This window comes from Equus quagga, chromosome 8 (assembly GCF_021613505.1).
Source record: "Equus quagga isolate Etosha38 chromosome 8, UCLA_HA_Equagga_1.0, whole genome shotgun sequence".
NCBI lineage: Eukaryota > Metazoa > Chordata > Mammalia > Perissodactyla > Equidae > Equus > Equus quagga.
Window position 1 is genome coordinate 13,276,827 of NC_060274.1, and position 25,643 is coordinate 13,302,469.

Here is a 25,643-nt window from a genome sequence, read left to right on the forward strand (position 1 = left end):
ATTTCTCAAAGGCGTTCTGGAGTTTGGAGACCAGGATTGGAGTCTTCTGCCTATTCTCAATTAGCCACTTTTGTACTCACTTTAAACAAGTTTTCAGTTTGAGTATTTAATAAAGGCAAATCTTGTGCTATTAATGAACTTGAGAATAAATTTCAACCTTTTGCTTGCTTCGCATGAAATCTCAGTGCTGTGTAACAGATGTGTGGATTATACTAGTGTTATCTCTTTTGTCTTTTAGTCTGTAAGCTTCTGGAGTATAGGGACAATCTGTACTTTACTGCCTGCTTGCCTGAGCCACATGATGAAGTCTCCTGACCCTAATGCCTACGTCTATATAATCTCTTTAGATACGACATTCCTATTCATCTATAGTCTTAAGGAATTTCTTCCCCTCAGTAGGAATCTCTATAGGAATAAATCATACCTTCCCACCCCATGTCATCTTATCATTCCCACATTGGTCCCCATTTAAATCCCTCCCCTATGGCCAGAGGAGAGGAGGGGATGGCATGTAATAGCAGTGAGGCTGAATAATAGTGAGAAAGAAAAGAGCTCCTGACAGCTTTCAGGGAGCTAGCCTAGTTGCAAACAGCCGGGCTGTGGTATTTCTTTGTGGAACATAATTCTATAGAACATCAACCTCAGATAAGGACTCTCCATGACCATGATGCAACAAGACAAAACAAGTCGACTAGATGACCATACCTGAACAGAGCTAAAACAAAAATCACCCACAACCATAAAAATGCCAAACATCTCCCTCTCCTGGTTAATATTAAGCCACTACTACTCTTATTCAATGAAAACTCTAGTCTTACTCTGTGAATTCTGTCTCCTAGACAAAAAAATCACTGATGCCCATGTGTCAAATTACTCTTATGTCTGTCTAAATACTCCCTGTCTAGACAGACTTCTGGTTCCTTGAATCCTTTCCTAAATCGCCAACATAAATTAAACTCCCTGTGGTGTTCTGTCTCCTTTGCTGCAGCAAGCTTAATAAGCCTAGTTTTGTTTGGCTCTAGGTGTATTCCTGGTGGCTTTTGTCTGGTGAGCATTGACAACAGAGTGTACTTGGATCAGGAGGTTGCACCAGAAGTGGTAAGACAAGACCAGTTAGCAATTGGAGGTAAGAATTAGGAATTTTCCAGTGATGTCCACAGATGGATATAGGCCACTTAGAGGGCATTGTAGCCACAACAGCTGCTTGCACTGTGGGAATTTTGGCAGTGTATTCTCTCAATGTCTGTCTGAAGCAGGCGGAACCCATTCTGGGTGGAACTGGGGGCTACGAAAGCTTGTATTGGATACCATCTCACATTTTTTCAGGGTTGTTCCCCTTTTTCAAAGCCCGCGACCATGCATTGCATCTGTAGCTGGATTTTCACCATGCTGTAGGTTAACTCTCTTCACCTAATATGCATTTCATTCCTTCAAATAGTAGTTGACCGTGATTCTTAGGATCTAGAAGTCATCAAAGTAAAGACCTGCTTGCTCAATTGTAGTCAACTGGTTTATATTTGTAGTGCTTATTTTCAATAACTTCTTGAGATATTTTACATTTTAAAATGACTATCTGATGTTCCTTAATTAAAATCTTAAGTGTCAGGAGATCAAGCAATGAAAATCTTCCTTTTTAAGGTAGGACCATTCCTGTTGATTGTCAAGTCATACCAACTGTTTACTTAATCTTAAGAGCAAGTCCAGCCCCATTAAAATGCTATGAACCCACAGAGTAGTGAATAACTAAAACTACTTTGATTTTGTTAATTTCCCCCAATTTGGCTTCTTAATCAAGTTAGGTAGAAAACAATCCAGCATAGTCTGGTAGGAAGAACATTGGGTTTGGAATTAGGATACATAGGTCTGACGGCTGTGTCTTGTAACCTTGGCCAAGTGGCTGAGCTTCCATTTCCACAACTGTAAAGAGGTGATTCTATCACCACTAAAAATTACCATTAAAAAAAATTAAATGATGATGGTGATAAGTGCTGTGTTTTGAGTGTTACATCTATAGCCAAATTCATTGAATGCTTTCTTTGAGCCAGGTATTGCTGTACGCAGTTTACTTGAATTTTCCTACTTACTCTTCACAACAGACTTATGAGTTGCATATTATCACTTCTTTCGTAGATGAATAAACTGAGGTTCATGGAGGTTAAATAACTTGCTCAAGAATAACAGTGGCAGAGGCAAAGTTTCAATCTAGATCTGTTTGTTGTAGTTTATGCTCTTCACTATTACATTTCACTGCTGCAACACGCACCAGGTAAGATAAGCTATCTGGAGGACCAGTAATTACTTTCATAAAGGGCAGGAAGTTTACAAGCAGTTCTCCATACAGCTGTGTAAACTGAGGCTCACAAAACTCCTAGTAGAAGCTAAAACAATTGACTATTGTCTCTAATTTAAAGAGAACTGAGGTTTCGAAAAGTTGTCAAGGACAAAAGTGTTTAACATCGTACATTTGAAAGACCTGGTTTTTTGTTGCTATGCAAGCAAAAACCTGGATATTTTGGATTTTCTCTTTGTTTTTGCGTTTGTGTGTGTCCGGTAGATATAACCATGAGCAGTGTGTAATAATAGCACAACGTGTTGGAGAGAATTATGTATCAGAACACTGTGTAGAGAGTTGAAATAAGAATGTTCTCATTTCTCCTCAGTTTTGCAACAGAGATTTAATTAAGATCCATGAAGACTTAATTTCAAATTCCGTTAGTCAAAACTGTTGATGAGCATGCCCTGTTTTTCTCTTTTAATGTGTCATAGCACCTGCTGCTGTCTAAATATTTTGGCATTCCATTAATTCCTGCAACAGTAGCTGTCCAAAATCCTTTTTGACCAATTGAAGGAAAAATTAAGGTAATTATTTCCTGTAGGTCTTCCTTATATAAAATTGTATACTTATGATAACTGTTTTCTATCCAAGAATTACACAATCTTTTATAACTTTCTTATGCTGACTTGAGATTTTTCTAGGAAACAGAAAGGAGTTTATTGAGATTTTTTTTCTAAGTATTTTCAGGCAGAGAAATTTTTTGGAAGGTATTTTCCTTCCTCTGTGGAGAATTCACTAGCACTTGTTAGGAGAAAATATGATTCATGAATAAACCAGTAATCTGGCAAAGCAAAGAAGTCCTATTAGTTTTCAAAATTTGAAATTTTAGTCTTATAGTGCAATAGGATTATTAAATCAGTGTAGAGTTGTCTTTCAACTTGGAATAAACTCATTTGGCACTAACGACATTTTTAGTCAAAAATTAATGTATGTAACTCTATTTTTATAGGCAGACTCCAAACATGACCATGATTTATATTTTAGTGAAAAATCCCTCTATGCAATATTTTATTGCCTCTCAAGATCATATAGTACTTTTGAAATTTTATCCCCTTTTATTTTCATATTATTAATTGTTTTTCTTCATTATGCCATTGAAGATCCATTTTTAAAAATCTTAAGAATGTAAAATATAAACTACAGATCACCATAAGCTGAACAGGAAGAGACAAACTCTGATAACATTTTATGTTTAATACTCTAACTTTGTGATCAAAGTTATGCATTTCATGTTTGTCCTAGCTTAAAAATTATATTGGACTTTATAAATGAAATAGAACATCTTAAAAATTCTAGCTATGTGTTTAATTTTTGTAGAATATATTTATATTTTCATAATTACTTTTTTCACCAGGAAAACTTCTAAGTGCCAACATTAAGTCCAACATACATTTAACACCATTTTAATTTTAATTTTTGCCAAGTACTGTCCTAGGCAATGGTTCTCAACTGAGATGTGCCCCCTCCTGTTTTGGAGGAAACTTCAGTCTGGTGAGAGACCGGAAGCAAGTGATTTCAAAAAAAACACCATCTAATGTTAGATATTATGGCAAAGTATGGAGTGAAATGGCAACGTCGAAAGGAGAAAGTAACTTGCATTTGAGCGTCAGGAAAGTTGCACTTATTCAACATTTGTTTCATCACATGGAGAGTGCCCATGAAAAGGTTATATTTGCTTCCCGGGGTAATATGTCTGGCCCATGCTACCAAATATTTTGTCTTTGATGGTGGCAGGAAAGGATTAGTAGACAGTCAACACCAAATGGGCCTATTTATTATCTGTTTTCTAGAAATAAATGTAAATCTAGTTTCTCCAATTACTCTGTCATGTATCTGTTTTTTCAGAAGCAAATATAAACCTCTGCTAAATACATTTAAATTGGCAAATTTTACTACTCATTTTACTGATAGAGAGTAATCATCACATTTTGTTGCCAGTTTATTTTCTGCTCTGTGAAGTAGAACTTCTTTTTCTTGCCCTAAACTTTGCATTTTTAAATGTCTGTGAAATGGTTGGCCCATAGCAGAGGCTAGAAATTTCTCTTTAGTCACTAGTGTGACCTTTTGTGTGGTGCATCACCCAGATGAATCTGGATTCTTTAGTTAAACGTTATCTTGTGATTTCTCTTTTCCCATTTCCTGGGGGAAGAACCTGACTCCTATTGCCTTCCTGATATTATGGTTAATATTATTGGTAGCATAATAATGTTATGGTCACCTCATCTTTCTTCTCCTGGGTAAGAATAAATCCTTGGTTTTTCAGGGGGAGAAAAAAATTCTCACCACTGAGAATTCTTCTCCCAATATTTGTCAGTTTTCAGTCCATCATGTTGATGCAAGAAGCAGAATTCCATTGACTGGTAATCTCCCTGGATAACTCATGTTCTTCAGTCTGCTTCCAAACCATAAAATGTGGAATGAACTGGCATGGGAGTTGTACAGGCTAGTTCTCCATACTTTTCGTAAGTGACTCCATGAACCATTTGAGAAGCAAAAAAGGAGTTATAGGTAAGAGTCATGAGTGAGAAGGGAGGATTTTCAGTTCTTTCAGTGTCCCTTTACTTTGTATAGACTCCGTGGAGTAACACCGATATGCCTGGTTGCTTTCACTTGGCAGTGATTCCAGCTAACTTTCTCCCAGCCTGTCCATCTGGTGTTTTCCTCATGGGGAGACAAGGACACGGAGTGCGATGCTTTTCTTAGAATTTACTTAGGAGGATGCTTTAGCAAAATCTTTGAGTAAAAGTGTATCTTTTCTTCCACGTTGATTCCTCTCAGATTCTTCCAGAATTAACTCTTCCAGATGCATTTTTGCTCCATCACTTGTAGCCACTCTCCCATTTGGACTCCTTTGGACGATGAAGTGGGAGAAGGAGAGAGCAGAGACTCCATGTGCTCAGGTTCTCTTCTCTACTTGAATGCGAAAAATAACCCTGAAAAATATCTTCGCTCTCCAAGTTAAACAATAGTTACAAGAATTTTATTTTTGAGAATTCCAGGTTTCTTTCAACCATTAACTCTCAGAGGAATAACTATGTAAAAGTTGTTATTTTCACCAACCAGAAATGGGACACTGAAACACAGAAGCTGAAATAAATATAGCATTAAGATAATAGTATAATCAATTCAATTTACTGAAACATTTCAGCTATACTATGTCTTATGACCATTTGTTACTCTGTTAAGTTCGGGGACATAAGAGTTAAAAACAAAAAAGACAGTCTAGTCTTCAAGGGGCTTACATTCTCCAAATCGGAAATTTCCGTTTTTTTTTTTTAATTAAAAAAAATTTTTTTAAATTTCTTTTTTAAAGATTTTTTTCATTTTTTTCCTTTTTCTCCCCAAAGCCCCCCAGTACATAGCTGTGTACTCTTCGTGTGGGTCCTTCTAGTTGTGGCCCGATGAGCAGTGCCATGTCCGCGCCCAGCATTCAAACCAGCAAAACACCAGGCCGCCTGCAGTGGAGCGCACGAACTTAACCACTCGGCTACGGGGCCAGCCCCCATGGAAATTTCCTTTTTTTATTCAGGTAAATGGAAATACGAAAATGGCATGGTGCTTGGCTGAATAACAGATCCAGAAACCCCAGCTGGATCTATACCTCTCAGCACTGAGTCTGGCACACTGGTTGTCTCCTGATCAGTTTGTTGATATAAATTATTGGCATCCACCAGTCACAACATAAAATTATGCTGTTGGGGACACAGTATGAGAGCACCTTTAGATCACAACTGAGTTTTCGTAATTAGAAGTTCTACAAATAATTAATGGATTCTATTTTTCCAGGCTGAAGGGCAGAGTCAGTTAGAGACCTGTACCCAGTTAGCCCAGAGACACAAGCTCAATTCAAAATACCACATCCTGATACATAGGAAACACTCCAGATTTAGACCTGTAAGGAGACAAGTTTCCTGTTTCCTCTGTTCTCATTTTCAGTGCCACTCCCTATCAACAAATGAAAAGTCATGAACAGGTTGTCAATTACGGGAGATTCTGGGACATATGCTGTAAGAGTTAAGATAATAGTCCAGTCAGCCATCCTAATGAAGCCTCAACAACTGGCTTGAAAATCTCACCTTGATGCAATTAGACATAACAGTTTTGAAAGACCTTAAGTTTCAGGGTCATATAGATCTTATTTCCAATCTTAGTACTATAATTTATTAGCTGGACAAAGTTGTACTTATTACTCAAATTTTCTGTAAAACTTGGAAAATACTAGTATCTTCCTTAAATGGTTGTTGTAAGAATGAAAATTTTAAAAATAGTGTATTTAAGGATTGTTAGTATCAATTCTAACGTACTAACTTTCAATAAACATTAGCTAAGATGGTGGTGATGATGGTGGTTATGCTTCTCATGCGTGTCAAATTTAATAAGGCAGATACAACTCTCCAACAAGACACAGATTAAATGTTTCTATTTATAAAAGTGCTACTTCTGTTTGCCTATACTAACATTGTTTTAGGCATATTTTCTCATATGTGCTAAAGATAACTGATGCATTCTTTCCTATGATTGCTCTGAAAACACAACTATTTTCCTTGATCAATTATCCCCTACAAAATATTTTGACTTTTTAAATTCTACATCTTATATTTTAACTAGAATGTTGAGCAATTTGTTATATTCTGAATATCAACTTAACGTCAAACAATGGTGTGATCAAAATATCTCAGCTACATCAAAGCAAGGTTTCTATCATTGTATGAGAGTTAGAGTAAATTTTTTGACAGATTAGAGGACATATATATCTTTTTTGAGGAAGATTCGCCCTGAGCTAACACTCCGTGCCCATCTTCCTCTACTTTATATGTGGGATGCCTACCACTACACGGCTTGATACACAGTGCATACGTCCGCACCTGGGATCTGAAGCAGCAAACCCTAGGCTGCCGAAGCAGAGTGTGCAAACTTAACTCTTGCTCCACTGGGCTGGCCCCAGGACATATCTCTTTATGTAAAATATGTTTTAAAAGGCAATTAAGGCAAGGGTATGTAGATAGGCATGTTCATTCATTCATTCATATACCGTTACTTTGAGCTTTTATATTGTTGAGAAAATAATACTCTTTTGTGGAAATTATCATTGGTGTGATTTATGTGTTTTAATGTATTCTTTGTGGCATTGACTCATGTACCAATGTACCAACGTCTTTTATGAAAATGTGACGTATTTGTTTATTGGCAGGAAACTTATTCTTTGTTGAGAGCAGTAATCCTTTTCAAAAGATGGCATCACTTTCTCCTTTGATACTTATATCCCAAATTCCATAAAAAGGAGAGTAATTTCAAAGAAGAGAAGTTTCAAGTCTGACTTCCAGCTTGAGCTTTCTGCTGCCTGTGTCCATGTGACAGGGTGTTCAGAAGTAGACTGCTCATCGTTTCAGTACAGTGACACACTGATAAGCATCCCAGAGCAATGATTCTTAAGATTTTCTTCCTCTGAATCCCATTAATTCAGGACCCTACTATTCCATTGCATTATCCTTACAATTTGTAAAATGTTTACATCTGCTTTGAGAAATATTTGTAAATTGTGGTCATTAGGATTATCTTTCATTGTTTTATGAAAATTAATCAAGGCCCTCTCCACTGGCTTTTATCTGTCTTGTCTCTGAGATATAAATAATGTCTTCAACAAAATTTGGAAAATTGAATAAAGACTTAAATCTGAATTTATCCCATTGCTGGGCTTGGTAATGGAAGAAGATGAACTGCAATAATTGTAATAAACTTTGGGAATCATGTTTGTCTAATAGCGTGGCTGAAGAACACTAGGTTCGTCCTGCCCTTGGCATCTATCAACTGGTAAAATGGTTTAATTTTCTTCTCTGCCAGACTGTACTTTCGGAGAGAGGCAGGACTGCGTCGGTTTTGCTCATTGGTAGATCTGGAGCTTCTAGGAGAGAGCTTTGTGCATAGTTAGTGTTCAACAAACACAGAAAATAAATAAAGGATCCTCCGTGTCATCTTATTTAATATTAGTTTGGTTAACAATTTTTTCTCTCTCTATACTCACAAAAATTTTATAAGAATCAAATTACTCAATGCAATGAAAAAATTAAAGTCCTACACAATTTTAAATGTATCTTTATTCTTTAGATATATGTTTTGTTTGTTTTACAAAGAAGTTAAATAAGCTTCCTTTTGTCATCAGAAGGACAGACCATTTGAAGGATTTCAATTAACGCTGTCTGCTTTTAATAGGACTTCTTATTTTAGTGGACTTGGATTGCCACCATAATCAGAAGCACATATTTAATTTCATCCAATTCATGTGGTTTCCTTTTCAGAGACGATGGGGGCTGAGTAAGTATGAAATTATAATGTCGGTAATAATTTCCCCTGTTCTTCTTGGCAGGCACAATCAGGTTCTGATGTTCGGGTTATACTGCCGGCAGCACTTTACAATTAAAGTTTAATACTCCCCCACAAAATGCTCCACCTTTCACTGGCATTGAACCCAGTGTTTCAGCGAAAAAATGCTCAGAAACAAAGAAATCCTTCGCTTTCATTAATCTCCTTGTTCCCCACACTTTCTGTACTTGGAATACTTAGTTCTCAGGGACACTGTAAGCGTCAAGAATGTTATTTTCTTCCTTGTGCTTACTTTATTTATAGAGTTTACTACTCTGATTTAGGAATTTTGCAGACATTTTGCTTTGCAAGTCCTGGAAAAATCCATTATGAAGGTGTTAGGAATAGACAGGCACACAGACTCACTGTGTCATCAATTCATCCTCCATGAAGAGCCTTGTCTTTTTGACCAATTTTACTGAGACTAGCGACTCAGACTCGTAACAGAAGCTAGGACCCTTCACTGAAATGATATTTTCAATGCCTAAATTTCCGCAGCTAGTATTCAGAGAATGCCATTATTATAAGTTATTTCTCCTCATTCAAATAAACTACTCTGCTGGGTAAAATGAATCTAATCACATGCAGTCAACATTTAGACTTCAATTCTGCGTTAGACACTTTGACTATAACACCAATTTAAATGTGCAACATTTAGGAAAAAATTGCTATTTTTTTCCAAAAAATAATTGGTTTGCCTCTTTTTTCTCCACTGGATTTGTTGGACATTATAAAAAGACTTATCAATAGGGAGCCAAGTAAGTTGCCTTTATCCATCCTTAGGATACTCTTCACATCATGATGGTTGCCCACAAGATGCTTTGGACTCAGCGCATCAGGAAAGAGTTGACTGAAATGAAGAGTGACAACAGTGACACCCTTGCAATGCCTTGCTTGGCCTCTGCAGAAATTGTGATTCCAAAAGGATAAACTGCATTTCGAAATATTATAACCAATAATATGTTTGACCTATGGGAAGGCAAAAGCACTAGTTGAATGTTGAGATCCCTCACATTGATGATGATGTGAGCCTAGTGGGAGGGAAGATAAATTCCCAGAGGAAGGGAAGCAAATAACAAAATTCCCTATTTTTATATAGCACTTCTAGAGTTTTATCGCACACTTCCGTGTATCTTATCTAATTTGTACCTAAAATCCATGTGAGATTGAATATGATTATTATTCCTTTAGTAAACGCTGACTAATGAGATTCAGGGAGGTTATGTGACTATGATAAGTAAGGAGCAGGGCTTCAAACATGAGTCTTCTGGTTCCAGGTTTAGCATTCTATCCACTCCAGTATACCTCTTGTGAAGAGAGCTGATCTGTCAATTTTAGGGAAATTTTTGAAACATCCTGAGCTTTAGCTTTTCAGGAGGTAATTTAACTAGTTTCTTATTCTGTGAACGGCTTCTTAAAGTTTAGAGAAGTAAAACATATGGACAGACATCTTAAACCTCCTTGCCAAACAGGACTCAGTTTTCTCATCCATAAAATGGATAGGTTGGTCCAGATCTGTGCTTCTCAATCTTGACTGCATGTCAGAATCACTTGGGGAGATTTTAGACCTATCTATGACCAGAAGCTACCCCCAGAGATTCTGATTTAATTAGTCTTAGGTGGAGGTGGGTTTCCTTTTTTTTTTTAAAGGCTTCTCAGATGATGATAATGTCTAATCACTAAATGGAAGATCCTGGAGGCCTTCTATTTGTCTTAACACGTTGCAAAGATTTATGCAATAGCTCTGGGTGTTCCAGGAGTAAATTGGAAGGAAAGTCAAATTTTTTTATCCTCGAATTTAGCTCCAATTCTCTCTTGAGAGATTCTGTGAGCTGTGGAATTCTTCAGCTGGACTATATATCATCCAGTTAAAACTCTCCTTAACTTGGCTCTCCTTGCAAACCTATACCTGGTGGCCATCTGGCTACTCTAAAGAATTTCTGTACGTGCCAGAAAGTTCTCTGTGAGAACAACTGATCAAAGAAGCAGTCATTTGGAGACAGATGGGGACTGAATTAAAGATGTGAAGTGAGGCAGGGAGGAGATTTCAGCAAGTCTTTAGGAAATCATTGAGCAAAACCATGGATAAGAAGCTGAAGGATAAAAAATACCACAGAACGCCTTGGTCTACCCCAGTCCTTTTTATCCAGCAGGATAGTCTGGGTTCTAAAATGCGAGGAATAACATTTTTCAAAGCAAACTTTGAGAACTGCAGAAACCAAAGTTTTGAAAAACAAACAAGTTATGTAAGTCAGAAAGAAGAGAAAAAAATCCAAGCAATGAGCCTTTGTGCTTGAAAGGGCATAAAGAGAGATTGAGTGAAATGAAGCTGCCAGTCACCATCTGGGTGCACTCGGGTGGGTGCAAAGTGGCTGGTGTGCACGCATAGGTGTCTTTGAGGACAGATTTTATGTTTGTTAAGAAGTTAATATGAATTTGCAGATGACAGTTTCAATTTTTCCTGAAAGCTTCAAATGATTGAAGATGAAAATACTGTGGGAAAGCCTAGAAAATTGCCCTCATTTAAGATAACCAAAAAGCATATCCAATAGAGGGAAATTTTTCAGAAATGCTATTTTCTAAGCACTTACTCCTTAATCTCTGGCTAAGGGTGGTAATGAATATTGTGGATCGTCTGAGTCAAATGAAGAGATGGAGGTTGACGATGGGGACCTGGAGTGAAATGAGACAATCCTGTGTGATTACTACTTTAGTCCAACTTCAACATCAGTTTCAAAAAAGTAATATCCTCTGTCTTAATAATCTATGAATACTCTCTGGTTTGTGCGAAATTTCACATTTGTATTGCTATTTTCTGATATTGAAAAATATTGCAAGTTGGTACTAGGATATTTTTACAAAATGCTTTGTCTCTATCTATTAAGCAACATTCAATCAAATTTGTCAAAGACAATATATTGTTATTTTATGACCACTGAAAGCAAATAAATTTTATTTAGCACATTCTGTACCAGAGTTTGGCAAATGATAGCTTGTGGGTCAAATCCAGCCCACTGCTTCTTTTTATGACCTGTCAGCTAAAGAGGTTTACATTTTTATTTGTATTTTTTTCTATGTTTATATATAATAATTAGCTTGGTTGTTTTTAATCTCAGGCTGTAAAAGGGAAGTAATATTTGTTGTGGAATAATTTGCATCATATAATCAAGTAAACCAAAATGAAGATTAGCATTTTTGTACTGAATGAAGAATCATGTCATTCTTGTAGAGTAAGTTAACCAAAGAAAATATGGCATGATTGTTTTTCTGATAAACGCATGGATTTTCATAAAAATTAACTAAAAGATTAGACAAAATAATTTTAAAAATACCAGTTAAAAATCGATTGTTTTGTCATTGTCATTAATAAGAAATATGTTTAAATTTGAGAAATATTTAAAAATTTTAAAATATGTAAAAACTGAGTTTTTACATGTCTGCCTTTCTTTTTCTTTTTCCCCCTAAGCAAGATTCACCCTAAGCCGACATCTGTTGCCAATCCTTCTCTTTTGGCTTGAGGAATTTCAGCCCTGAGCTGACCTCTGTGCCATTCTGCCCTCGTTTCGTGGGTGGGACGCCTCCACAGTGGGATTGGTGAGTGCGGTAGGTCTGTGCTCGGGATCAAGACCCACAAACCTGGGCTGCTGAAGCAGAGCACGTGGACTATAACCACGCAGCCATGGCTGGGCCCTGCATGTCTGCCTTTTATGTCTTCACAGAGCCAGCATCCTGGTAGAATGATCACAAAACAAAGTAAGATTATAGATGGTTTTACATTTTTAAATGGTTGAAAAAAGTCAAAAGAAAAATAATATTTTGTGGCAGGTGAAAATTATATGGAAATTCAAGTTTCAGTGTCCATACAAAGTTTTATCAGAACATAGTCATGTCCATTCACTTACACGTTATCTATGGCCACTTTTGGGCTTCAGCGGCAGAGTGGAGTGGTCGTGACAGAGACCATCTGGTTGCAAAGCCCGATTGATTTTCTTTCTGGCCCTTTGCAGTAAATATTTGTCACACCCTGGCCTCGACTGAGAGAAATGAGCCCTTTTTATCTGATGGGTATGAGTTGTATGTGTGCCCAAATGTAGTAAAAATGAAGTGAAATTCTTTGGAATCATTTAGATTCAAACTTTACATTGGCTCATGGAAGCATTTTGTCATCAAACAGGGTTTTATGTTCCGGACTGCATCCCTACTTTATTTGTGCATTCTCCCCCTTCTCAGTGTGGAGAAAACAGGCTAATTCACAGACCTGGAGCCATTACACCATAGGCAGAGCCCTTTTTAGTTTCTTATTAAAAACTAGAGTAAGGAATTTGTGGCTTAAACATTACTCTGAAGCTTGTTGTATTTAAGCATCAAGTAACAGTTGCAATTGTACGTCTATAGGGCAGTTTCACTCTTAGGCGAAAGTTTTCTTTCTGGAACTTAGAACTTTACTAAAAATAAAAACATAAGACTTCAGGCAACTGAAAGGAATCCTAAATTGTAATTATAATCCAGACATTCACATACTTACATTACATAATCCCAATTCTATTTTAAACTTCTATTTTTAGAAATATAAGGGGATCAATTTAATTTTAAGAATTTTATTTCAATATGGAAAATGAAATATACCACGTATAGTTTCAAATTTGTGTGCCATACTTAGGTCTCTAGTGACAGACTGATGATTGAATCATACGAGAATCCATTTTGCTTTCAAGCTATTCCCTCTGAGTATGATAAATGGTAATAAAAACACAAAACTTGTCTTCATTTCTTGAACCTGCTGTCATATTTAATATGGAACATAGCCTCCTGGTTTTTTTCTTCAGCTGTATTTTTAAAATATTTCCTTGAAGAACATTGCATATGCAATCGATCCTCATTATTCGTGGGTTCTGTATTTGCAAACAAGCTTATTTGCTAAAATTTATTTGTACCCATAAAATCTGCATTCATGGGCTTTTGTAGTGATTCGCAGACACATCTAGAAAGGCAAAAAATTGAGCAGCTATGATGAGCAAGTTCCCAGCTGAGGTCAAGCCCAAAGCAACACTCTGCTTTCCCATTTCAGCTCTCAGACTCCAAATGTCTCCTTTTCGTGGTCTATTTAGTGCCACAATTTTGGCACGTTTGTGTGTTTTTGTTGGTGATTTCACTCTTTAAAAAAAGCATAGCGCTGGTGTTCCTAAGTACAAGATGGCTGTGACGTGCCCAATGGAGAAAGTGGGTACCTTACATAAGCTTTGTGCAGGCATTAGTTATGATGCTGTTGGCTTGGAGTTCAACGTTAATGAATCAAAAGTATGTATTAAATAGGCTGCCTTTAAACAGAAACACGCATAACAGAACATTACCTATTGATTAGTTGATGAAACTGTTGTGATTGGAGGCTCACAAAACCTAATCCTGTATCTCCCACAGAAGCAAATCTTCGTCATCTCTAATTTAGTAGTCAGGGTGACTTTATAGAACATAACTGCCATGAATAATGAGAATCGACTATATTAATTTCCTTTTCACTCTTTAAAATTTTACTTTCTGGAGTTAAATTATGAGTAAACTTTGTGGACTTATGTGTACAAGTGTATATAGATACATATGTGTGTATGTCTGAATTTATTATTTGCTGATAGCAATCCACCGGTACAGATCAGTTTTCATGACTCAAGACATAACGGCAAGAATAAAGCAGTGAATTGAATGAATTGTCTGAATTAGAATTTATATTTGAATAATGTGAGATAAATTTAAAATGCTAAAAACTTTGAAAGACACAATATTTTAAAGACAGACAGTTCTGTTGCTTGACTGTGAAATGTTGAATTTCATGGCTAACACAGAGAGATAATTGTAGACCAATTCTTCAAGGATTATCAAGTAACATTTTTTAAAGTCCTGAGAAAACGCACAGAGTTTTCACAGTAGGAGCATATATTATGGGTTACACTGCAGGAAAGTTGGTTTAATGAGTACTTTGAGGCAGCTGCAAGGAGGAATGGATTCAAGTTGGGATTTGAAGAATGAGAAGGATTTTGGTAGAAAAAGAAGTGGAGAGATGATGGGAGGAAAATAGAAAGAGGAAAGAAAAATGTAAAGAAGACATTAATATGTAACATCTTTGAAGACAATGAATGGATCAGGTTGGTTTAACTTATTCAAATATTAATTTAAATTATCCTAATACTTCTTAGTAAATCTGAATGGTTACTATTTGAATCACTTTAGGATACCTACTTATATGCAACTGATAAGCTAACACATGGTTTAATTTAAAAAAAATAGACGATATTCTTGCCTGGACAGACACTGATATCTAGAACAGAATCCTCTCTCTCTCATTAGACAGAACCCATCATATGCTCCACCATGTATAAGAGCCCTACCTACTCAACCCATTGGTTTACAAAGTTTCACTTGATGAGATTTGATGCAACCACTATCTCCTCTCTCTCTGACTCAGTTCTGAAATGCAACATGAAGAATATGATTAATTTCTGAAGGCAAATATTAAAGTGATCACCCCATGAATTAAACAGAGAATGAGAGAGAGATATGAGGGTTTAAGCTGAATTTGAGAAATCTGGGTCCACTTCAAAATCTTTTGTGTGACCTTTGAGGGCAACTATAGGCACTTGCAAAGGCTTTACCTGGCAGGCTTTGTGGGGTAGAGCTGCTCTCTACCACAGATTTGGTACACAGACTAGAAGGAACTGTGGTCAAGGACTCATGACCCTCCCACACCTTCACCAACCATGCTTTTGTGTGTATATACATTCTTACCCCAAACACCTCCATTTGCAGGCCTCCTCAGTGAGGGGCCATTGGCAAGGTCCTTCCCAGTTGCCTCTGCTGAGACCTCCTTACCAGGACACCTTGAAGAAACTCTTCTCCACTCCGACTCAGTACTTTCCCATGCCTAACTCTCCTCCTCTCCCTCCTGCTGGACCCCAGGTCCATAAAACAACAGGATCCTTTTGTTTGGGGCTCCCTGTGCAGCAAGACGATGACCCTCCTTCCCCCTCCCCTATATCTGCGTTCATATATGTGACCTGGTGCCTCTCTGTGGGGAAAAATGGAACATTGGGGAGCTGATAGCTTTTCCTGTTCAACCTCTTGCTTATACTGTCACCGTAAGTGAATAAATGCTTGCCTGTGACTTTCAGCTTGGCTCATTATCTTAATTGACCACTGCAACAGCTAGCAACTCAGCACTTTCTCTCTCTGACAGTTTCCATGTGAGCTCATTTAGAATCCAAGGGCGAGAAATGGATTTGGCACCAAGATCATTTAATTTTGTAGGTGATTACTTTTTTCTCTATACAGGATAGCTGGAAAAAATTGTGGAGAAACAGTCATTGAAGTCGCCACGGGAAATCTTAGTCCTAGAAGGGACTTTAAGATTTTTAGTCCATCACACATTTTACAAGTGAGAGAATGAGGCACAGAACAGAGAGAAGTCGATCCACAATTGACACTTGGGGTTCTGAGCCAAAGCAAAGCTTTTCTTCCGTGCTACTCTTCTTTTCTGAATTTCTGTCTTGGTTCAAGGACCCTCAGCCTGAGGAATTGGGAGGGAAGGAAATAAGGTGGCCTAAAACAAAAAAGGATGGCTAAGGAAAGGCATTGCTATGACAAGCTTATGGCATGATGCTTCTTTTATATGACATTTCTTGTATTGGTCATTTTAGCTCAGTTTTGAGGACCTTGAAATTTTCTTGAGCTTAATTATTATAAGTACTCTTACGGTTACTATACAACTTGGGATAAGCAGAGAAGGGAGCGGTAGTTTTTGTCTTCAGATAATTTTTTAGAAGGCATAGGGAGTTTCATTTCCTTTACATATCAGAGACCCTAGTGCTACCATCGCCATGAACTCAAGAAGTAAACTGAATGCCATACATGACTGCTGCCTACTCCTTGTCCATTAAGCAAAATATACTGAAGTATTAATGTACTTTTCTGGGTCCTGAGGCAGGAAGAAAATGGAAGGAAAAGCTTAGCTTATGAACTTGCTTGGTAGTTCTAATTGGGAATACTTATTAGAATTTTTCTTAAGAGTTTCTACTTGTTAAGAAAAATCTATATTCAATGAGTCTATAAAGCTCTATTTATTAATCAGATTTTACTGTGCCAACACATAGTAGCCAGTGACAAAATAACAGGAATGATGAGCTTTGCAGAGTCTGAGACAAGAGCTTATGTGAAGGTGAATCATCTTGGAAAGCAACTGCAGGGAAGAGAAGTGAGGAACAGAAGCGAGTAACAGAAATGGGGGAGGAGTGAAACTGGAAAGAAGGAGCAGCACATCTTTGAGATGATCAAAATGTTGACCAGACCTTCCGATGTGCCTTCTGGTCTGCTCCTCAGAACTGTGCAAGTAAGGAGAGACTGAAGCAGAGGGGACTGTTTGTCCACAGGCCCCCATTTCCCCTGCCAAGGGTTGTTCCATGGAGTGGCGACTCCTTCCCATTTCCTCAGGCTGATTTCTCTGGAGGCTGGTGGAGTTAGAGAAGCTCCAGGGCAGAAGGTGAGGGATAGAGATGCAGCTAAAATGAAGTGTTACCAAGTGATATCTGGGCAAAATTGACTGCTACATCAATTACTGAAGTAAAAGGTGAGCTGAAGGATGAGAGGTAAGGGACAAGAGGAGTCTGAAATAATATGAAAACCATTGTTTTAAAATATTGCCTGAGGGAGCCCTAGAAATTCCAGGGAGGTGCCTTTGGGACAGCAATGGGGGGGGGGGGGGAATGGACGTGGCAGTTGAGCAGTGTTCTTGGGCCCCAACACATGATTAATTCTGAATAGCTCTTCTTTGATCTGTTTTCTATGTTGACTTCCAAGTTCTTGAAATAAGTGTCTACATCTAAAAATGAGTTTGGAGACTATTGTCATAAATCATTATTTCAGTTAAATTTATACTAAACTTTGTGAGGGTTAAAGATTTGAAATTCTCATATTTTAAATCTCCATGCAACATTTATTCTTGGTATTTATTGTTAATATATTTTAAAATGTCATAGTCTTTTATATTATTTATCGAAATGAGTTTATTTTTTCCTGTTGACAAAAACAATTTGATTTCAATTAATACCTAAAGTGGAATACTAGGGGAAATAACATTTTCAATTTTTATGTGTAAAGGATCTTCCAAGATGTTCAAAACCCCAAAGTAAATATTATCAGCATTTGTCACTTAAATGACATTTTGAGGTAATCAGAACCAATTATTTTTATTTCCTTCTTAGAAGTAGAGAAATTATGCCTAAGTTATATCCATGAACAGATTTACTTGTTGCAGCAAATGCACAAAATTTTTTTCTGAATAGTGTATATAAATATTAATGGAAATATTACTTAGTTTGCAAAACACTCGCAGAGAAATCTTTACAATAATTTTTAATGCAGATTTAGAGATAAGTTAAAAGTATTCAGGAGAGTTAATGGGCAAAGTTTTTGCTTGCTTTATGTTGTTTTGTTTGACATCTTGTTTTTATTATTTATCTGCTAGAACTAGAACAACTCTGGGCAAATAGTGAAATTATTTGTATTAACATTAATGTAAAATATAAATATTTAATATATAAAGTTTGAAGAATGTGTTGAAAAGGTTACATTTTGCTTGTGGAAACACACATGTGAAATAAAAGTTTAAAAATATGTATGTGAATAATAACCACCAAATTTATGATAGTGATAGTCTCTGAGAAAGGAGCAGAAAAGAGAGGAGGCTTCTTATATATATTATATATATATTTTATATACTGTATTATTATGTGTATATAATTATGTTATATATTACATTATACATTACATGTAATATATAAATTATGTATTATCCATTATATTATGTACATATAAATAATATATAATATACAATATATATTACTAGAAGTATACATATTATAATTATATATATAATTTTTAAAGGTGAAGACATTATTCTCTATATATTCGTTTATGTTGAAAATATTTCATAAAATATAAGCTAGCTCATTCTTTCAAGAAAGAAAGAATAAAGGAACAAGAAACTCAATGAAAACTTTGTGCAAATGACAGAGACACAGCTCACAATGGAGAAAATGGAAAGCAGTTTAGTGTTCTCAGGACATGCTGAGGAACAGACCTTACAGCAGAATTAGCGTCTTTATAGGAAATGGTAGTTAAAGTTCAGATTATAACAGATAATACCAGAGGCTCTCCATTGTGAAGTGAAAGGCATACAATTCAATTCTTATGTTTTGATGTAAACCATTATGTTAGGGACAGATTTTCATTTAGTTGGAGTTTTTCCCTTTAAATCCATATTCTAGGAGATTTTATAGTTTTTTAAAAAAGGAAGTGAGCTGTATTAGTATTTGAGCTTTCTAAATAAACTATATTTTTTCTTTCATGGAAATTGCTAGTGACCATATTCAGTGACATATACATTCAAATTAATTCATGCATATATATTTGTATATGTCTATATATATAAATACATACATGCATATCCTTAAGTTAGATAAAACATTATTATTCCTTATTTCCTCTGCTGCTTATATCTGAATTAAGTAAAAACCTTGTACCTCTGTTCCAATCAGGCTTGACTGATCATTTTGTAGTTTAAACTTGAATCAAATATTTAGTATATAGAGCAAGTATAAGCTCATAGGACTTGTTTTAAAATCAGAAATACTTTTTAGTGAAAGAAAAATGACAATAACACCTTCCATATATTTAAATGCTCTTCTCTGATAACTAGTCATATTGAGAATTAATCTAGCCAAATTAAGAAATAAGCTTGAAAATGAAGGCAGTATCGTTTGGTACTCTTAATTGGAACTTTACTTGAAGGGATGGTTTACACAGCCCACAAAAATCTAAGTTTCTAACCCTCTACCTGTTTCATCAGTGTCTGCATAGACCATGTTCATGACTACATGGAGAAATTTTTTTTGAAAAAAAAACTCACAAAATAAACACATCTGGGACTATATTAGTTTTTACAGTTATAGCTAATTCTATACTTTGGTCAAATATTTTCAATAAGTGAAATATTCCTGTATATATTCCTGCTATAACTATATGTGATTTTGATTGATTTTTTCCTTAAAACATACTTAACAATAATATACTATCATCCCATTTTAACTGCTACATCTTATAATATTTTTATCACCATATTTTCCAGAATCTTTGTGGTAATTTTTATAATGTTATTACCCTGGAAGTAATTTTTTTCTTTAAAACCAAAAATGCTTTCAGGCCATGAATAGTTATAACATTTGTATTGTTTAACATCTGGATTTTAAGTCATATGACAGTATCTCTTTTCCTCCCTTGCGTTCCTTAGAATAGTACCACGTAAGAATTCTACCTATGTCACAGTATTTAATAATGTTGTTGATGTAGGTATGATGATGACGGAGTTGAGACACAAAACAGAAAAGCCTTAATCACAACATCTGTATTACCAGTTATTTTTGTTGCTGTTTTTGTTATCATAGCCATCTGAGCCTCACAATTTACTCAATGCATTAAGATATTCCAATAAACATTGCCTTAATCTGGTTAGAAAACTGTAACTACTTGACCACTTAAAAATATTTGTTGAATTTTAAATAATAGCATTTAAAAGATGAGCATTTCACCTCAATACTTTAATAGAGGCAGCATTATACTCCTCTTTTTAACAGGAGCAGTAATATTTCTGAACTGGCCATTTGGTAGTGAAAACATCACAGCCTGAAGGCAGTCCAGTTAAACATTCTCAGCTAAATAGACATACTTTCTTCAATCTCCAGATGCTTTCCTCCTTACTTCTTTGGTCACTGAACTGTCTATTTTTCTGTTTCACAGTCATATTCCCAAAGGGTTACCTGACCTTGGAATTAAACACCTGACTTGCCACAGGTGGGTGTTTGGGGTGACCTTTTAAATCATCCTGCATTTTGTTAGAACTTGAAGTACAGAGAAAGAAAGCATAATATCATGTTCTCAGTAAGATATAAGGTCACCCTCCTTCTCCAGCTCATGAAGAAGTCAGAGGTAATGCCTTTAAAACAAACTCACCCAACTAGCAATCTCTTAAACACTGGAATAAGACAAATCTGTTTATTTCACAGCCAGTTGGTGCTCCACTGGCTCTTTCTTTACAGAAAAGTATAAAGTAGAGGGGAGAAAAATGAGGGAGGAAAATACCAAGACAAGAAATAAAAAGGAATGAAAGATTATGTCTCAGATGGTAAGATTTCTAGATGCTTTGGTAATTTCTCTTCATCCTTATTCTCTAGGATCCTAGACACAAATTTGGGATAATTTATTATTTCCACATTATTCCTGCTAACTAAATCTACTCTGTTAACCTTTTAGCTGAATTAACTCAAATCATGATTTGCCATCCTGATAAATGGAAGATTGTATTGGCTAAGAGAGATTCAGTGGGATTGAGCTAATGGACTATCTGTCCTTGGAGAGATAATTTCTATTTTCTGTGCCTCAGTTTACTCACCTCGTATAGAGAATCCTTAAGGTCCCTTCGAGCCCTATAAGCTTATTATTCTATGAATTTTCCCAGGAAAAATGAGAAACATATTTTCCCTTCAAAAGGCAAGACTTTAGTTATGATTTTTATTACCATAACTGCAGAATGAGACATGGTTTTTATCTTTGATATGAATCTTTGTATTGGATAACATAAAGTAAATGTTTTAAAAAATAAATGCTTCCTTGATTCTCTTCCTGGATTATTTTTTTCTGTTGTTAGCCTTTTCCTCAATAGATGGTGCTCTTTTCTCAGAGACGCTACTTATCTTATTCCTCATCAGGCCATCAGGAAAATTAGTTTTACTCTTTAACAATTATTAATTAAAGAAATCAGATATATAAGTAGAAAGAATCGATTGCAAGCAACTTTCAGTACCTTGATAATGAAAGCATAACGGGGAAAACAATTAATGATTAAAGATCTCCATTGAAACCAGAAATATTGCTGAATAGATGAAGCAAATGTTGTAGCTACATATGAAAATGCCATGTTCACTACATACGCAGAACCCTTAGTAGGAAGAAGACCCCAAATTAAGAGCCATTTTAAAGTGTTAAAATATTTATCTACTTTAACAAAAGTAAATATATAGTATTCCATATTAACATGTAGGACTTGAATATACACATCAACACTAACACAATCTAAATCATTTAATATTGAGAGCTTACACACTCCTTACCAAATAAACTTGGAATTTCTGGCTAAATAGAAGGTGGGCCACAAACTCTTTTGATATAATTTAAGTGGACTAAAACACTTCTTCTTTTTTTCAGATCAACCATTACAACTTCCTATATCATAGTTTGTAATCCAGAATTATGCTACTTTTGGTCACTTCTAACTGGTTCTCACTTTTGGAGGCATTGAAAACAGTCACGTCCTGTGGTTCTCCTGAACCGCACTACCTATTTTGGATTCAGTTTGTGACTCTCCTAGTAGATCTGCAGCTGACAGATGCTGACTGCTCTAGGCAATACAACTGTCATGTTTGTTACAACAAAGCAACACTATTTACTGTGGAGAGACAGCAGGAAAACTTCCTCTATGAGTGTGGCCTCAAGATGGAGGCAAGAGGGGGAGTATAGGCTACTGTGACAGGGAAGGGGATGGGTGGGGCGGTGGTGGAGCAAAGTATACCCAAACCAGCAGGAGTAGGAAAGTTGCCAAGGTTCATCTCTGGAAAGAACTGAGAAGGAGATCTGGCCCTCCAATTAGGGAAAACGAACTAGAATTCCTCTTCCATTACTCATAAATTACGATTTCCTCAGCTCCTGCCAAAGGCTGTGGGGCTCTGTGCCCAAGAGCCCTCTTGACTCAGTATAAGTGAGCTCTAAGGTAGAGAATTTTTTTGCCAGAGCTTTATAGCTTTTACCAAACCAACTTCTCTGTTCCTGAAAAATAGAAAAGTAGATTTTTGCACTCAAACAGCAACCACTCTATCCACTGTCGCTCCCACATTCTCCACTGTTTACCTCCCTTCTCTCACCCTCCCGCCAAACAGTCGGTCTGGGGACTCAGGTGTCCCTTTTTGCCCCTATTAGCTGCTGAAATCTCCGTTCGGACCCCTGGCACCTTCCTTACCTGACAATCACATACATGACCAGGAAGTTTCCGAAGAGACCCACCACGCATACGATGGAGTAGATGGCCATGATCGTGATGGCTGTGATCATAGAAGGACTGCCGGTCGGAGGGCACAGGCTGTCGCTCCCGCCCAGTTCGGTACGGTTCGGACCGCATGGGTCGGAGAGGTTGCCATCTGCGTGGGAGAAGTTGACCCAGGAACCGGGGCTGGGTGCTGGGGAGCAACTTGAAGAGTGCGTAAAGGGATCATTGCAATTGCTGGCGTTTGTGGGGACGGTGCTGCTGTCCATGGTGCTGACGGCCGGCTGTGACCACGATGTGAGGTAACCGCAAGCGCCCGGACTGTTCTGGTTCCACGCGCTTCAGCTGCTTCCTTTAGCTGCTGCCACAGCTCCTGCTGTTTCTTACAGAGACCATCCCTGGCGGAGCCAGAGAGGAGCAGAAGGGGATAGCTGAGCATCTGACATTATCCACTGCTTGCAGCCCCCTCCCACCTTAGTAGTTCAGAGAGAAACATCCCCAACCCCAAACCGCTGAGGGGAGGGAGGGCTGTGCAGGATCCAGAGGCTGGAGGGGAGGGAGGAGAGAGAAGCGTGGATTTTGCGCAAAGCGATCCAACGGACTGATCCCCCCACTTAGCACGGGCCGTGCAAACATCTCTAAGGAGGGACAGAATCGGGAAAGGAGTTGGAGGGAATGGGTGGGGAGTGAGACAGAGTTTTTGGTAACAGTAAAGCATGAAAAGGGAGTTTGACATCACTCCATTTTTCCAGTGCCATTTTCTCTGTACAGTATGACAGGAAAGACATTGGCCTGACACAGCCAGGGCAACTCTAACACCCCAATGTTCTTCCATCAGTACTACCTACTGCAATCATTTGGGACAGGGGACACAAAATCTTCTTATTTAGTCCTCCTTGCCTTAGTCCTGCACATTCACAATAAGGTAACCATGTTTTCATATCATTAAATATGAATTTCCAACCCTTGAAACCTGCCTGAACAAGAGAGAACCTTTCCCTGAAAAAGAAATGAGAAACAAACTTTTGTAGGGGGAGCCTATTGCCTTTACTCCATATCCCTCAATTTCTCCTAGAGTAGACACTCTAGTTGTGTTTGATTTCCATCCCAGTGGGAAAGAAGCACAAAAATTGGTTACAGAAATCAGAGGATTATGGCATCCAGGAAAACCAGTGAAAGATAATGATGATCCTCCACATCTTAAATCTCATAGATCCATTTGGAATTACTAATTATCTGTCTTATCTCCAGAGTGCCTACAGGGACATGCACTTCTCAGTATCAGGTTGTCAAAACCAAACAACTTTGCATTATTTCTGTCTGTTTTCTAGTGTAGAGGTCCCAGAGGGAACTACATAGACATGTGGAACTGGAGTGGTCCACACAAGGTTGAGGAATTAATACATTTAAAAATTTGATACCTCACTTTTAAGTCCACAAATGCTTCTATTTTAGAAATAAATTTGTAAATCAACCAGGGTTAAGGGATTTTTGTTGTAAAATTAACACTAATTCTGAAGTAATTTTCATTTCTGTATATGTATATGTTTGAGCATGTATTTACCTTTTAACAATAAACATTAGCATTAAATATCCCCAGTTGGTCATAGAAAGTCACACTGTTGGGGAGCAGGGAGAAGGGTGGGTTAGGGAGCTTGAAGGGAACATTTAATTCCAATATTATTTTTATCATTTTCTTGAAAACAGGTAACTCATAGATAAACTCTACTAATCATAGGTTATTTTGCCAATTTCAGTATTATTTTAATCCTCTTACATTAAAGCATTTAATTTCAACAATAAAAGGTTATAGAGATCTGGAGACTAATAAAAATACCTTGCCACATATTCTCCTATAAACTAATATATCAACTCACTCACATTGAACTGAAATTCCCTGCCATTGCTTAGTCTCTTGAGGACACACAGAACCGGTACAAGCTTACTTCATATGAAAAACAAATAGACACAACGTAATAAGACCTGACGTTGGAGTCAAATCATTTTGTGAATCTTAGATTTGTAACTTTTTAGCTATGAGTTTGGATATGTTACTTTAACCTCACTCAGTGACAGTTTTCTGATCATGTCAAAAACATGTTAATAATACCTCACATGTCTGGTAACAGGATTAAATGAGATGCACAATGCAATAGTAGTTGTTTAATAAATGATAACTGTCATTATTACACTTTCTATATTTGAAAATAACTGAGTAGTCTCTTCTACAAGTTAAATGTTGTCTTCCTTCGACTGTTTCTGATAAGATGTGGTTTTGAGTTTTTTCAGTAGCCTTGCCTCTTTTCTATTCACATTATAGTTTGTATCTGCTCTTAAGGTACAGCTCTAGAGCTAAAAACAGTGCCCTAAGTTTGGTCTGACCAATAAAAACTAAACAAGATTATAAACTTCCTCTTTCTGTGAATACAGGTATCAAAGGGTTCCATTCCCTCTTTTTTTTTTTCGAAGTCACACTGCTGTCTTGACTCTCTTTAGGTTGAGTATTGACAAAATTCCCTAAACATGATACAAATCAGTTAAAGAAATATTTATTAAAGGTCTACTTTGGACCAGCTGCTGAATTTAAAAAAGACAGAAACAATTACTTAGAACACAGAAACTTACTTATACCTGATGAGTCATGTTTTTCCTCTCCTATAAATTTATAATTCTTCTAGAGGGATCTGAGCACACCATAAATTTTTTATTTTTAAATTACATCTTGTTAGATCCAGTTCATGATTCAAATCAAACAAGATCTTTCGGAATGGTGATTCTGTCATCTTTTGTATGCATACTTCCTACTTTATATAT

The 25,643-nt window shown here is 36.7% G+C and overlaps 1 protein-coding gene across 1 annotated transcript in view; it reads right to left on the minus strand.

Annotated features, from left to right (window-relative positions):
* The window catches only part of OPRM1 (opioid receptor mu 1), a 166,346-nt gene extending 143,071 nt beyond the window's left edge, over window positions 1-23,275 (minus strand). Inside the window, 3 exon segments of the mRNA XM_046669267.1 lie at window positions 22,806-23,118; window positions 23,121-23,251; window positions 23,253-23,275. Coding sequence (XP_046525223.1) covers window positions 22,806-23,118; window positions 23,121-23,251; window positions 23,253-23,275 — 467 coding nt within the window.
* Window positions 23,276-25,643: the final 2,368 nt, after the last annotated feature.